General features: G+C 36.4%; 1 protein-coding gene across 11 annotated transcripts in view; it reads right to left on the bottom strand.

Moving 5' to 3' along the window:
* Nucleotides 1-16,267, bottom strand: part of si:ch211-285f17.1 (sickle tail protein homolog) — a 132,880-nt gene that overhangs the window by 45,633 nt on the left and 70,980 nt on the right. For 9 of the 11 annotated variants that reach the window (XM_058765012.1, XM_058765011.1, XM_058765010.1 and 6 more), the window contains one exon: nt 9,111-9,403. In XM_058765012.1, the coding sequence (XP_058620995.1) occupies nt 9,111-9,403 (293 nt within the window). Of the gene's footprint in view, nt 1-4,563; nt 4,750-9,110; nt 9,404-10,379; nt 10,644-16,267 lie in introns of those variants that run through there. The other 2 variants (XM_058765013.1, XM_058765015.1) reach the window with 2 other exon arrangements.

Genomic DNA, 16,267 nt, shown 5'->3' with positions numbered 1-16,267 from the left:
GTACCTTTTCAAAAGGTACACTTTTGTACCTATTAGGTTAAAATATGTACACTTTAAGTACTAATATGTACCTTTAAGGTACCAAAATGGACCCTTTAGGTACAAACATGTACCTTTTGAAAAGGTACCGCCCCAGTGACAGCTTTTGTACCTTTATTTCCGAGAGTGTAATAACAGTAAAATATGCATAACTACTAGTAACTAACCCTAAACCAAATTCGAACCGTAACCCTATAATAAGTACATGTAATTAATATTACTCAATACTTACTTGTGTAATTACAATGTAAGAATGTCACAAAATAAAGTGTAACCGATAATTTTATTGGAAAACACGACAAAACTACTGATAAGAAAATAAATTTTGCAGGTCAGTATATTCTTATGCACAACTGATTTCTCACATATTGTTGGTTTAAATAAAATATAAAATTGTTGCTGCAAGTTAGATGCATAAAACCAAGAAAAATATATAATGCAGCAGTTACTAAGACTTTACTTACAGAAAATGCAAAAAGTCTCCTTGTCTGTGCCTAATAAAGGCTTTAATATAGTAACTTACTAATTGTATATAAATTGACCCTGCTTGATGATCCTAAGCCCCATAACCCTGAACTGTCTCTAGACGTTAGATAGCCATCTGGAGGGTTAAATTTCCATTATCCTCCTTTGTCATTCAAAGAGCAAAGGTCGCCAACCTGGGAAACTCTCCTTTTTAAAAACATTTGAACAGACATTAACAAATACACGCTCACTAATAATAATAGAATGTCACTAGCTATTTTAATAATACTGTTACTGTCTGTGTCAGCCTCATTCAAGGAGTATTAAATACTGTAATCATCAGCAATTTTATGGTCTAACTGGAAAATTGGCTGTTTTCCTACTATTTCTGCTAACCTTGGTGGTTTGAACTGTATCAGAAAAAAGAGAGAAAGTGTCTGAATTGAAAAGGAAGGAATGTGCTGACACATCAATAACCCTGAGTGGGGGTGTTGTAGCATAACTATGAGAAATCCACATTCTGCAGAAAAGGTTATGTAGCATCTTAGCACTAAAACATGACAATATATACACACTACCATTCAAGGTTTGTAAGATTTGTAAATATTTTTTGAAAGGAGATTCTTATGCTCACCAACGCTGCATTTATTTGATCAAAATACAGTAGTTTTAAGTCTTACTGACCCCAAACTCACACTTCAATCACAGATCAAACTACAGCTTTAGCCAAACCTGGCTCCACTCAACAAAATGAAGCTCTGGTCTTCATTTTGATCTTTGGTCTGGTACTGGCCCATGAAGAATGGGAGAGGTCAACCTCAACCTCAGTGAAGACAGTCACAGACTCTCCCCTCTCATTACAGGACACTGACCACTGCCACACACTCACATATAAATCACACAGATACACACAATGACAAAACACACAGGAAGAAAGAGGAAATGATATCTTTCAGATGACAGGATAAGAGAAGGTGCGGGTGAAAGAGTGGAACAACAGACAGCAGAATAAAAGAAAAAGAGCCAACAAATAGTAACAGAATGAGTCACTACACTAATCTATATGCTGAAAGATCACTTTTCAAACCTGTCTAACACTGAGACAAAACACTCCTGAGAAAAATTAGCAACGCTCAAACCTTCTCTATGGGGTTACCTTTTCACACATTCTCAAAAACCGTGATGTAACTGAATCAAACGTTTCACTTACATAAACTGAGATATGCAATCTTTGTAAACATACACAATCGTTCAAAAATTCAACCAGGGTAAGTAAGATTTTGTTTGAAAGAGAGAGAAATTGACAAATTAAACTGCTCAAAAGTGACAGTAACAACATTTACAATATAACAAAGATTTCAATTTCTAATAATGCTGTTCTTTTAAACTTTCTATACCCTGATAAAAAAATTTTTTTTTTTTAAATCCCAGTTCCAACAAAAATGTTATGCAATCCAACTGTTTACAATATTGAGAATAATAAAAAATGTTTCTTGAGCACCAAATCAGCATATTATATTACTATATTACTGAAGGATCATGTCACACTGAAGACCGGATTAATGGCTGCTGAAAATAAAAAATAGCTTTGCTATCACAGAAATGATTACAGTTTAAAATGTATTAAAATTACAGTTGCTGTTGCATATTTTTGAATGGCACAATATGACGTTACTTATTTCAGATAAAATTAAGAAAAGTCTTTAACTTCACTGAACAGCTCTGATTGGCCACACGACATCAACACTTGTGACTGGGTCACCTAAGAAGTGTAAACAGGACCAAAAAGTTTTTAATACAACGGTAATTTATTTACTTACTCTCATATATTACGTGCAAAGTGCCACCATAAAAAATGAAACACCGTTCAAAAAGATACATCCTTCGTTCATTGATTTTTGCATGATAAAAGGCACCTCTCACACACCATAACAATGCATAGCTGGTTGGCTCCTCTGCACATCATGCTTAAATGAGCATCAAATCCCCATCAGAGCAGCTTGCCACAGTCTTTGCATGGCCCTGTGAAATTGGACCATTCATGGGAATGAAGCAGCCAAACATGCAAAACTGAAACTGCACTGACGCTTTGAACTGACAGCGTCTCCAGTGTGAGCTCATGACCCCGGAATGACCCACAACTGAACATTTTAATATATCAATTCACTCATGTCTGCTCTTGGCAGACAACGGCAATGATGGAGAACTGGGATGGTGCCAAGCGGTTGATCTGTGACCAGCCGGGGTTACTGCACTAAAATAAACCGTGCCGAAGATCATTACGAAGAAGATCAGCATTGTAGTGCATAGGATTGTGTCAACAAGAAAACTGCTAATACAATTTAATATTACAGTACAATTAGTGCAAATGATTATCCAGCTAGTTAGTGTTTCAAACTGGCATACACAATGGTGTCTTGCTCAACTATTATTTGGAAGAACGTAAGTCTTTATAAAGAATGTAAAAATTAATCTGACACTTAAAATCAACTTCCTGTCTGACAGCGAGCTCAGTTTCCACCCAGAATGCTCATCCCTTTGTGAGCAATGCTCTTAAAGTCATTGCATTAGCTGTCAAAGTCTGCAACTGGATGAATTCTTAGTGTGACTTTTCAAACAGGTCTAAACAGCTTTTTAATACACTATATCATGGCTCATTTCATTTGAAAGCAAACGCTGACAGCTTCTTTACAGCAATATTGATGGTCTGTCAGTTTATTAGGCATACAATATGTTTTGTCAAGTCAAAAAATTGGAAAACCATGCCCCCATCGACATTTTAAAAACTCCTAATGAACACTAGTAACAGTAAAACACTAAGAACTTTTATTCCTTTCCACACAAATTAATAATGGTGGCAGACAATCAAACGGTTCCTTCCACAACACAATGCTATAACCTCACAACAATTGTACTGTAGTGCATTATTTGTGAACTAAATAAACTGCATCACATTTCCAGCTCCATATATTTGGCTCTTTTGACATAGTAAACTTGCTTGGTAGCTCACCTGGTATAGCACTGCACTTGTGATGCAGAGCACTGAATTTAACAGGTTTTATTCAAACATATTACATTACGTGTGTGTGTGTGTGTGTGTGTCAACCATAATTATCCTTTATTTAAATAACCCCATATATCCCTATATTGTCTTAGGTTTGTCAGAAGAAATGATCAACCCTGTTGCTGTGATTTTCTGGTACACAACTGGTTATTTAAAACTGGAACTGTTGAATTATCATAAGAATTAGAATGCTTTATCAATTACCGCCAGCAAATTATCACAAAGTATTGTTCTTCTAATCTAAATACTTTGAAAATAAAAGTACAGTTGTTATGTTTTTATGATTTGTTAATATCCTTTTTTTAATCCACTAATCTTGTTATCAATGAAAAGCCTTAAAGCCTAGTTGAAACGTTTACAAACACTAATAATACACGTTTCCATCTTATTTTTGACATCTTTGGTCAAGCTCCGCCCCCTTGCCATTATTCTTACCTTGGACCCAGCCAACTGAAACTTCCCTGCAAACTACTATATAAACTTAGCACGCCAACAACAAACCCCAAAAGCCAGGTCTTCACATCTTATATCTTCCCAAGCAAACGAGAGCAAGAAAAACGACAACAACAAAAAAACATATCTCAAGAAGTCTATCGCTGTCTAAAATCAAAAACGGGCATGATGGAACAGTCAGCAAGTTATATTAAAAATCCAAACGATGGCTAAAAAGTTACAAGCCTCCCAGCACTCCAAACGCCGCCTGAACACACCTGGTCAGGGACAGCAGACCCCTGCCATTGTTGTCCTTTTTATCCGCATCTATTCAGCCGTGTCACTCTCCAGAATGAATCGCATATCGGGTTACTTACTGCAACAGTAACGTGCAGAAACGCAAACATGCGCGCGCCTTCTCTAGTTACAGAACGCGCCGCTCAGAAGTTTGCGGGCAAGACTAGAGACAATCGCATGATCGAGTTTGCAGGCGAATGGATTAAGTTTATATAAATAGATTGCAAGTTTAAAAAAAACAAAAGTATGAGGAACTGTTACCATACCTTATTTCACAATATGCAGGCACCCTCAAAACAATCGTCCTCAGTTACGACTCATTCTCAGTATTCCCATCATTTGGAGGAAGGCTGAATAGTATGCCATGTCCTTTCAGACTCTATTCCCGGAGTAAGTACAGTTCGCTCAATGGGAGAGCACGAGTGTGTGAGAGAGTGTGTGTGTGAGTTGCGCGCCCCTCCTCTCCGCGCTTTGCCCTAGCAGCTCTGCGCGCTCACCTAGTTGTAAACTGAGCCAAGTCTGCGCTTACATCACACATTATTATGGTGACTTCAAATCCCTATAACTCTCCACCCAAAATACCTGGCGGATCGTCATAAAAATAGAAATACGTTTGTGACTTAAATCTTGCAACGTTAAATGACTCCTAAATCGAATCAGAGCATGCAACATTTATTTAATTTTTTTTCACAGAGCTTTATTAATTTAAGTTTTCTTAATTCATTTGATTGTGTTTTGTTTATGTTTAAATAATAGAATAATACAACGATCATCATGGCCTATGTTTTATGCATTTGTTTTTTATCTGTTGTCCCTAATTTTATTGGCTGTTTTCAAATAAAATATTTAATATTCTCCAAAAAAAAATTAAATATCTAAATTAAATTACAACAGGACTGACAATTATTTTAAACAAATAAATGTTATTATCATAATCAATTAATGCGCAAAATTTAAAACATCCATGCTTTCCATTCAGTAGTGACAACTGCCTTTTTTAAACTTAATTTACACTTACAGTAGATTTCTTATACTTTCATTAACATTATATTAAAGCTTGAGACAAATAGTGCAAAAACCACTGAAATAAAGATATTTAGACAAAATGCAATGCAACACTCCCCGATCTCTCCTACTTTTGATTTAGTGTGAGCCGGTGAAGGGCAAGGCGAAGGCTTACACAGCTAAACTAAATGCTAAACTGCTCGTGTTTAAGTGCGATTCAGCGCTTTCCTGCTGATAGTGTTCAGTGGTCAGCAGTGTATCAGCTACAGAACGCCAATACAAAATAAAGACACAGAAACATTCAGAACAACTCATATGACACACATTCAATGCATCATGCCCTGATTAATGCAGGACTGAACAGTTCTAAGATAGTAACCACCAGCCCCACCTTTAAAACAAGATATGCTTTTATATTGTTTGTGCAATTGTTTTATAATAATATGTCTGTGTTAAGTATTGTAAAAGAAAATGATTGACCATACAAATAAGATACAGAGAAAAAAGGTTAGTCAAGTGTATGGATGACTGGGCACTAAACCAATCAAAATTCCTCTCTCTCTCTCTCTCTCTGTCTCTCACCCTCTTTCTTTCTCTGTGTGTAAACCCGCCTACACTGTTACAAACTCTCTCTCTCTCACACACACACACACACACACACACACACACACACACATTCTGCAGCCAAGTACTCTCATTCTGCAGCCAAGTACTCTCATTCTTGAGAAGCTGTCAATCACCTCTATTGTTCTGCTGTGTAGGTCTTTAAGAGCAGGTGAGAGGCCTTTTGTTTTCAATCGGAGTAAACACACGCAACACTCCCTCACTCACATGCTGTGGAGAGGCGTTTGGACCCTGCCCCCACCTTTTCTCTTTAATACCCCCTGGGGCAATCCAAATAACATTCCACAGGCCCACTGAGTGGATGAGTATGGGCAAAAACGAGTGAAAAGAGAACGACAGAGCAAAAGAGTGCATTTTACAGAAAGCATGTTGTTCTCACAATCTTAATATCACAAAATGATACATCTAAACGTGTTATGTACTGTATATAAATGATCCCGTGTTGTGCAATAAAGAAAACTTTTGTCACATTAAACCAGAAATGTACACACTAACGGTCAAAGGTTTGGGATAATTGTTTAAAAATGATTTTGAAAGACGTATCTTATGTGCATCAAGACCACAACTCTACCATTCAAGAGTTTGGAGTAAGTAAGTTAAAAAAAGGGACATTATATTGATCGAAAATGAGAGTAAAGTAAGATTTCTATTTTAAACAAATAACTTTTTTTCATCAAAGAATCCTGAAAAAATTATAATGATTTCCACAAAAATAATAAGCAGCAATATTAACACTGATAATAATAAGAACTAGTATTAATAATTGAGTAGGCGACCAATAAAAATGAAGCAGCAAATCAGCATATTGAATGATTTCTAAATATATTAAAATAGAAAACATTCATTTCAAATTGTAATAATAGTTCATAATATTATAGTTGCTACAATATTTAATCAAATAAAGGTAGCTCTGGTGAGCATAAGAGCCTTCAATTAAAAATCCTAACTATCCCAAACCTTTGAGCAGTAGTGTACTTTAAGATCTGGTCAGTGCTAAACTTTGTCATTTTTCTTAAACATTCTGACTTGAGTGTGACACCGAACAGAAAATGGAAATTTCAGGGCATGGCCTGACAACAAAAATGTGCACAGACTTCAGTTCTCACCTCAGGCAACAATGGCTGGGCACAAGCACTGAAAATGGATTCTTTCGGCCAAAGGGGAAAAATATAAAACAAACCTCCACCTGTTCGGACTGAGAGGTCATTCTGTTTACAACCTTTTTAAGTACTCTGCAGCTCTAGAGTTTGGTTGGTTATGGGGTCACAGTGAGAAAGAAAACTAACCAGCTTTTTAATATAAAAATAATTTAGCATATAATGAATGGAGCTAATATTATGAGTCAGCCGAGAGATGATCCCTGTGGTCATATAACTGAAGAATGTGCAGCGTAAGGACAGCAGTGTCTCATAATCACACACTGAATATAGTTTCATATTGCGAGATCCATCATTCACTGCAGAAACTGCTCATTGTTCACTGACGTTTTTTCAAGAAAGCAGACCAAATAAAAAGTTTCTTTTATTTTCACTACTTCTTTTCTTCACTGTATGGCCTCTGTCTGATATTTACAGCCACCAGATAACACAGTCCTTAAGATTTGGAACAAAGAAAACCTGTGGACAACCTTTGGCTGACCCACTGAAGATCAATAGATAACAAATACACACAAGACACTGTTACAACAATGAGATAAGTTTAGTGGCTCTTACTATAATTTTTCATGGGTCAGTGCAATCATTGCAACCAATTAATGCCTGATAACTTGTTTTAATGTTTCTTCCAGCTACTACCTGCAGGCAATAAAACTGCTGCAGTCTCCTTAAACCATTCAGCCACTGGTTAATGATCTTTTTACTTCTTTTTGCAACATAAGCTTTCCATTGATGTATGGTTTATTAGGATTGGACAATATTTGGCTGAGATACAACTATTTGAAAATCTGGAATCTGAGGTTGCAAAAAAATCTAAATATTGAGAAAATCGCCTTTAAAATTGTCCAAATGAAGTTCTTAGCAATGCATATTACTAATCAAAATTAATTTTTGATATATTTACATTAGTAAATTTACAAAATATCTTCATGGAACATGATCTTTACTTAATGTCCTAATGACTTTTGGCATAAAAGAAAAATCAATAATTTTGACCCATACAATGTAGTGTTGGCTATTGCTACAAATATACCCCAGAGACTTAAGACTGGTTTTGTGGCCCAGGGTCACATATTTGTATTGCATTTTTATAGTTTGCATATTTTACTATTCATCTGTTTCAGTCATGTGACTTTTATGCTATATTTATGACCATCAGTGAAAACAAAAACACATGCACACACATACCAAAAAAAAAAAAAAAACCTCTGATATTTGGATTTGATCCATACCAGGTCAATCTATCAAATCTGACATTAACAGATATATTAGTTCTGTCAAACGATTAATCGCATCCAAAATAAAAGTTTTTGTTTACATAATATATGTATGTGTACTCTGTATATTTATTATGTATATATAAATACACACACATGCATGTATATATTTCAGAATTTTTTTATTTTTATATATTAAATATATTTATTTATATTATAATTTATATGAATATAAATATAGACATGTAAATACATGTAAATATTTTCAAAATATATACTGCATGTGTGTGTATTTATAAATACATAACAAATATACACAAAACACACATATATTATGCAAACAAAAACTTTCATTTTGGATGCGATTAATTGCGATTAATCGTTTGACAGCACTTTCTATCTATCTATCTATCTATCTATCTATCTATCTATCTATCTATCTATCTATATATATATTAATATATTATGATATATTCATATATATTGAAGAAAAAAGCAGAAATGTCATTTGACTGCCAACAATTACATCTTTTCTTGATTATAAATGCATGTTAGAGTGTGCGTTTTTATAAGCCTTCAAGTTTCTGAAGGAAGTGTTGCATAAGTGACTATAATATGACATGTATGTGATACACCACTATTATAAAGAGATTTAGCTCAGGGCTGTCATTCACCTTTGTTTATGATGCTAAATACACCTATTTCCACAACTCTGTTTCATATCCCTAGATCAAATACATTAGTGGACAGATTCTGGACTTCTGGAGCCGACATTGGCACAACAAGATAGTATTGACAGTGAGTGGTCTTCACCTGTTCTCGGAGTCTCTCCTGATGGCCCATGATGGCAGAGGCGTGGTGAGGGTACTTCTGCTTCAGATGTTCCAAAAAGGCCTCTCGTTTTTTATCCATATCTGAGGGCTGCATGGCCAGGATCTCCTGTGAGCTGCGCGCTCCGCCCACTGTGTGTCTTCGTGGAACCCCTGCACGGCTGGATTTGGCCTCACAGCGGCTACCAGGGCTGTTAGCGGAAACAACCTGATGTTTACGGGCCAGGTGCTCGGCGTCTTCACTGGAAGTCACCTTTAGATTTCCCTTCAGAGGTTCTAGGGAAAAAAGACAGAGATGCAATGAAATGATTAGAGAAAAGTGGGAAAATATGAGAATGTTTCCTTGTGGACTGCATTTGCACTGGGTATTAAGGAAATCAATACATGCACACACACACACACACGCTAAATAAACTTTTACAGATGTCAGACAGATGATTCTCAGATGGAGCTGTCGGGACAAGATCTATTAAATAAAGATGTCAGGTTGATCATCCTCAAGCTAAAGTTTCCAAAAGCTGAAAGAAGCAAACATGTCCTAACAAAGCTAGCAGAGCGTTAACGCTGAATGTTTACTTATATCAAATGTGACACGCACACCCACAAGACACGTACATCAAAATATCATTTGAAACGGTAGATGCACTTTCTTAGAAGTGAATAAAATTGAATGCTAAAGTAAGACAAAAACATTCAGTCATATTTAGTTAGTGTCATGAGCGCTAAAAGAATCGCAAACGTGCTGAGGAGAAAAATACTCTGTCAGCAAAACTACTGTTTGGAATGACCTGCCTCTCTGATATATTGCCCTCCGGTGTGAAGTTGGCACACAGATTTTTGTACCTAACATGGGCATTTTTCCCTCAATAACAAGTTGAGATATGGCCCAAATGGGATTAATTGTTTACTTCATATATAAGATGAAAAATAGTAGGCTAACATTCACTTTTGTACAGTGCTCTGTTGTTTACCATAAATGCTCATTAAAAGGTCAATAAATCTTCCAAAGTGTAAGAGTGTAAGGTTGAGAAATCCTGAAACCCATCCTCCTCCCCTGTACGCTTAGTGTCACAGGACAGCAATCTATCAGCTCTATTTATAACTGCTAAGCTATACACACATACACACTTGTACACACAATCTCAAAGTAAGTCAACAAGAAAATCAAGAAATCCGTTCATTCAGCAAACATTCAACCCTGTCATTGCAACCTTGCTTTATCACGTCTACATCAGCGTCACGGAGCCCTTACCTTCCCCAGGCAGGTCTGTCCTATTCTCTTCCCCAAGTTCTGCCATGCTCTCCAATACAATGACCCTAGACACTGGATTTCAGAGTCTGTCTGTAGAGAGCAGCTGTTGGCCAGATTCCACAGCCTCTCACATGAATGAAAGACGCTTTAGCAGTTTGCTTTAATGGAGTCTGGATTACTCTCAACTTTTGCGATCAACTCTAGAAACTTGCCAATTGAAAACACCCCGCTGCATGTTGAGCGTGTGGGAGTCTGTGTGTGTGTCCTCATTCCCAGACCTAAAAAGGTGACGGTGACGTTAACATTCCCATGTAAAGCTTAGCGAGGGGCCCTCGCCAACAGGTGCTAGATCCACACTTCCTCTCTCCTTCTCATTTTTATCGCAATTTTCTCACTATTTGTTAAGCGGTCTTTATTTTTGCTTCATGTATTGGCACTCCACAAATGAGATGTAAAATAATGTAAAATATATATATATATATATATATTGTTCTTTTCCAACAAAAGGCCAGTGAAAGGAAGAGCTTAAACCTTTAGAAAATAGTGTTAGGAAGTTAAACTAAATGTTATATGATGTTTTATGCATTTTAAATAGGGTATGATTTTTTTTTAAAACTGTTTATAGAGATTTTTTCTACTGAAGTTTTTTTTTTCCTCCAGTATAACAGTACAATCCACTAAATGTACTGTACTTTAATCCCACACAGCCTCATTTCCATCACTGTCAAAAAAATTTAATATGGCACTAAACTGACTAAGGTATGTAGACATTAAATAAATAATTAAATAAAATATATCAACAAAGCTGCGATTGTTGGTTAGTATTTATTAATACATTTTAATTGATAAAATATTTCTCATAAATCAAAATTTTTCTTAAAAATAACAGTGTGGTAACAGTGTGTTTGTCTGACATTTCTTAAAATTCTTTATGTAAAAAAAAAAAAGGATTTACTTTAAAAACATAATGAGTTGTACTTATGCACCCTATTTGTGGTAAGTGTTTCCTGTTGCTGCCTATAAAAGTCAAATACTCCTGTTTGGTCGAACCTTTTTTCCTGATACAGTGTGTCTAATGTGAAGTGATTGTGAGAGAACTGTAATCCTTCAACAGCTGAATGTGGGCGGCTGCTCCACAGTTTCACGACAAGTAGATTATTCAATGAAGGGTATTTTAAAATGTTTCAAATATCTTCTATAATCCTATTCAAGTCTGTCATTACATCAAAGAGGCATAAGAATATTTATGTCTGTGTGTGGACACATGCAGTGTGCAATTCATAATAGTTCAGTCAGCTCAGACAGACAGATGAAAACTAATGCATAACACATGGAAAGGAAAGAACCTCTTGTACTCTCTCGTAAGTTTTATATTGTTGTTTTTGTTAACTAAACACTATTCCTCATGTCAGGGTATAGACGCCATGTTTTATTTGACATGCCTATGAGAAAGAGTTGTACTTCTGTGTATTTTGCATCAATTTTTCACCCAACAAAATACTGAAAATGTATAGTTCTAAAATATCCGTTGCAAAGAAAACTCTGAAATGTTAGCCTTTATTATATGCTCAGATTACATGTGTAATTAAAAAGATTGGGAGATGTTTCTCCAGGTTATATCGGCTTGAGAAATTCCTAGTTTTTTTTTTTGTTGTTGTTTGTTTTAAATTCATTTTACCATGTTGCTAGCATGTTTTAGAATCTTGATAGGCTCTGTTAGCATGTTGCTAGCAAAGTATTGCTATATTACATTTTAACATACTAACATTTGGAGTCCCATGTGTCAATGTAAGTCTATGGGAATTTTGGCCTATTTGGAAGTCCGCTACTGGAATTTCATGAGTTGGATCAGTTAGAAAAGATACAGCAACATGAGTCAGGCAAACCCAAAGGTTTGTGCCAAGTTTGGTTGATCTAGCTTGAAAGCTTTAAGAAGCGTTAGAGTCAGAAATGTTCGTGACAGAAGAAAATGTATACGCCACAATGCATTTCTCTAAGACTTAAACATTTGTCTAATTGCAATTTTTTAAATCATACAAATGTTTTTTAAATACATTATTTCATAGAATGAAATTACAGTGCATTGCAAACATGCCATGGAGTCACTGAGGATGTTAAACAAACTCTTTTAGTCATCCTTCTGTTTCAAAAACCAAAGCAAACCTATAAACTCCATCCAGTCAAAGTCATCCAGTTATTACAAGCCCAAATACCTAAATGACCAAATGTTCCATGATAAAACATAATACCAACTGTACAGTCAATCATGATCATCATCAGCACCTCTCATACCTACCAAAGCACCAGTGACCTTCTGCAAGATATTGATTAAGCTCTTCCTCATCACACATATTCCCCATTGCTTACTTTCCCCCAAACCACAAGCCTAAACATCACAATTCTCATCTACCAAACCACACAATCCTCCTTTTCCGATGAAAAAAAAAATCTCACACTGAACAATGCTAAGGAAGTATAACCACATCCCTCACTCTTTCCCCTGTAAAAACACTTTTTATTTCCATTCCAGTCTTCTTCACCTCCTTTAACTTGCAATTCCTGGTCACAGGACACAATGGCCTGACACTGAGCTGTAAACCGAACAGGGCATGTGTCTTTAGTAAAGAGATGTGTGTGAGTGTGTGTGTGTATTCCGGTTCGTTTGAGGTCAGTGGTGTAGGGTTGTGCTCAGTAATGGATTTATGGAGGAATGTGTATCTGTGTGCTACCACTCATAAACTTTCATCTCCTCTCTCTAAAAACAATGTACATCTCTCTCTTTCTGGTTGGACAGAGCTCTTTTGTGTGGCTGGGGATATTGTGTTACTGCAGACAGTGACTGACTAAGGGATGATAGTCTCATTTAATAAGATAAGTGAATCTTACACACATAATTTTACACACACCTCACAAAACTGAATTCTCCTACATATGATCATCCTACTATTCATTTGTGTTCAAAAAGTTTAATAAGCTAAAACCAAGCTCATTTTGACTTGTAAAGTTGTCAAGTTTTTTGGGAGCATTCAGGAAACATGTTTGGAAACAATCATTATCTTTGCAGTTCAATTTGGTGGTGCAAATTCCACACACACACACACACACACACACACACACACACACACACACAATTCTCTACAAATTGTTTACTTTCTCTACACCTCTAATAAGCCCATTTTAAGATCCTCCAAACCCTGAGGCATTCTGGGTTATAGATTCCAACTGTCAATCACTGTCACTTTTAAGGATGAGCTTCAGGGTTTGGGCGGCAAGAAGAACTCCTCATCTTCATCATCATCTTTTACTTGAATAATTAACTTTAATCGGATTATGAAAGCATAAAAACATACAATAACATGATACGGGTGTGACACTATATGCGTCTCTTCCCCTGATCACAATGCTGGGTGGCACACTCAGCCAATGAGACTGATAAACCCTTAAGACAATACAAAGAATAGAAGGGGCCTTCAGGCAGAATCTGTTTTTATCTCCTTCATCAACTTGTAATCCAGATTAAATCTGACTCGCTCTGTTCCAACAAGTTCCCATAGATGATCTTGTTCCCTAAGCCAGCAGAAAGCCCAAGGCAGAAGACACTGACAAATTCCCAGAGGAACACAAGGCTTTCTCAACAGAAAACCCACAAATGTTTCAGACAACTTACATTCACAAGCACAGTGTTTAAATATATACGATTCATTTATTGAATGAACAATTGTATTATATATTGTAACTGTAATCAGTCATATCAGTTGACCACTAGAGACTACAGACTTTGCTGGAGTAAAAGAGAGCAGATGTTTTTCCGTCTTAAAGTTTACAACCTCCAGACCTTTACACATACCCACACATTTACAGGCGTCTGTAAAACAGGTGTGGAGTATAGAAAGTGTGTTCCTGTTTTAGTTCCCGCATATGTGCAGGTGAGTGATCTTATTTATTTAAAAAGAGCTTTCTACTGTAAATACAGGACTTTGTGATGCTGTAATGGTGCCACAATGCAGCCTGGTAACATTTTTGCCTCTCTCACAAGAAGAGTTCAGCTTTCGGCCTCCAGTATCTGTTTACAGTGGATGTGATCTTTTGATCTGCAAGCAGAAGAGCAGAACCGGATAACAATGTCAGAGTTCAGTCTGCTCGACATCTTGCCTTTCATTATCAGATTATGGTCTTATTCATTTGTATAAGGCCAAACATCCTGACCTAGTGCTCTATCTATCTATCTATCTATCTATCTATCTATCTATCTATCTATCTATCTATCTATCTATCTATCTATCTATCTATCTATCTATCTATCTATCTATCTATCTTTGCATGGTTGTTTTGGAAGTGACCACAAGAGGGAACTCTATCAGAAAGTGAAGTGCACCAAAATTTTAAAAACTCTGCCTCTTTTTTTCAAACCTTTAAACACAAATCCAAGAATTGCACACACAAAATGCAAAATGCCTCACATCTCGTGCAAAATGAAGCACTGCAACAAACACATCTCAAAAGCAAACATTTGTCTTACGTTGCAAACACCTTTGCTATAATATTATATTTTTGGATATATCATACACACAGTTATTCAAAATCTAAAGCTCTTCTTTCATGAGCAAGATTGAAAGTAATTGGCAGACAGATGTTAAAAAGTTCACGGCAAACACGAAAGCAAGATTGAAACCAGACTTTTTTTACTGTAAGCATTTGTGGTTGTGAATAAAGTATTACACCGTAAGAAAGAAAAGAAATACATCAACCATGTGTATTTATTGGCCTATTCTAAAGCCATGATTGGTTGGTGTTAAGTAAAGCAATGAGTGTTTGCACATGTGAGGAGTTAGTGTGAGGCACTGATGAATTAGTGTGGCATTTTGATGGGTTGTGTTTGAAAAAGGAAATCAAGATACTTCCTGTTAGATTTTTGTGCGTTACATAATTGTGTGTTGTGTTGTGCAAAAAATGTTTTATGAAATTGGAAACTGAGTCAGAGGCCGAGAATTATGGTTTTGCAGATTTGGTGTGTGGTAAAAAAAAAAAACTGTAATAGTTTTTGTTCTAAATGATCATTTCTGTTCGTCACACTGTGTCGTTTTAGGGTTTTCTTTAAGTATTACATGATAGTTTGAATATGTGAGTTACCGCGCAGTTGGCAACGACTGACCCTTCCCCTTAATAAAGTGAATAAAGAAGCTCTCGGCTGTGTGTTTGTCTCTGTGTCAACGGTCGCCCTGCCAACAGAGGGGCTTGCGGCACCCTGAAGAGAGGAGATGAGGGAGCCGCCTGTGAACAGCTGCTCACACACACACATACACACACACCAGCCCTAGCTGTGAGAATTGCATCTTGATTATATTTGGCAGAATGAACTCATGGATCATTCCGCACACAGCTGGAGAAGAGACATCCAAAGGTGTGTGTGTGTGAGAGAGAGAGAGATAGATAGAGAGGAACAGAAAAAGAGAAAGAGATGGGATAAATGAAGAAGATAAAGCGGGAAGTGCTACACCATGGTTATATTGTATAGTACAGCAAGCATCCAAAGTCATGCTGTCTGTTGAGATTTAACAGGAGTCTGTCCTGGCAGGAGTACAGCTGTCTGTCTGACCAGAGATATAGACAATAAGGTACTGAATACAGTCTGTTGAACACAGACACACACACACACACCGTTCTTATCTCAGTCCAGATTCTTCATTCTGTTCATGGGCTTTGCCAAATTAGAATTTATGTTTTAATATAACACTGCTGAAATGGCTTTATTAAAATGTGATTAGAATCCATTCGCTGCTCTAAAGCGAGATAAGCACCTTCAAATGTCAGCGCTCTTATTCAGACATGACTGCACTCCACATCTCACTCCCTTCATTCTGTCTCTGTCCCATTAAAATTAAACTGGC

The sequence above is a fragment of the Onychostoma macrolepis genome, chromosome 24 (assembly GCF_012432095.1).
Source record: "Onychostoma macrolepis isolate SWU-2019 chromosome 24, ASM1243209v1, whole genome shotgun sequence".
Classification (NCBI taxonomy): Eukaryota; Metazoa; Chordata; class Actinopteri; order Cypriniformes; family Cyprinidae; genus Onychostoma; species Onychostoma macrolepis.
This window is presented reverse-complemented; position numbering and strand designations above follow the sequence as displayed.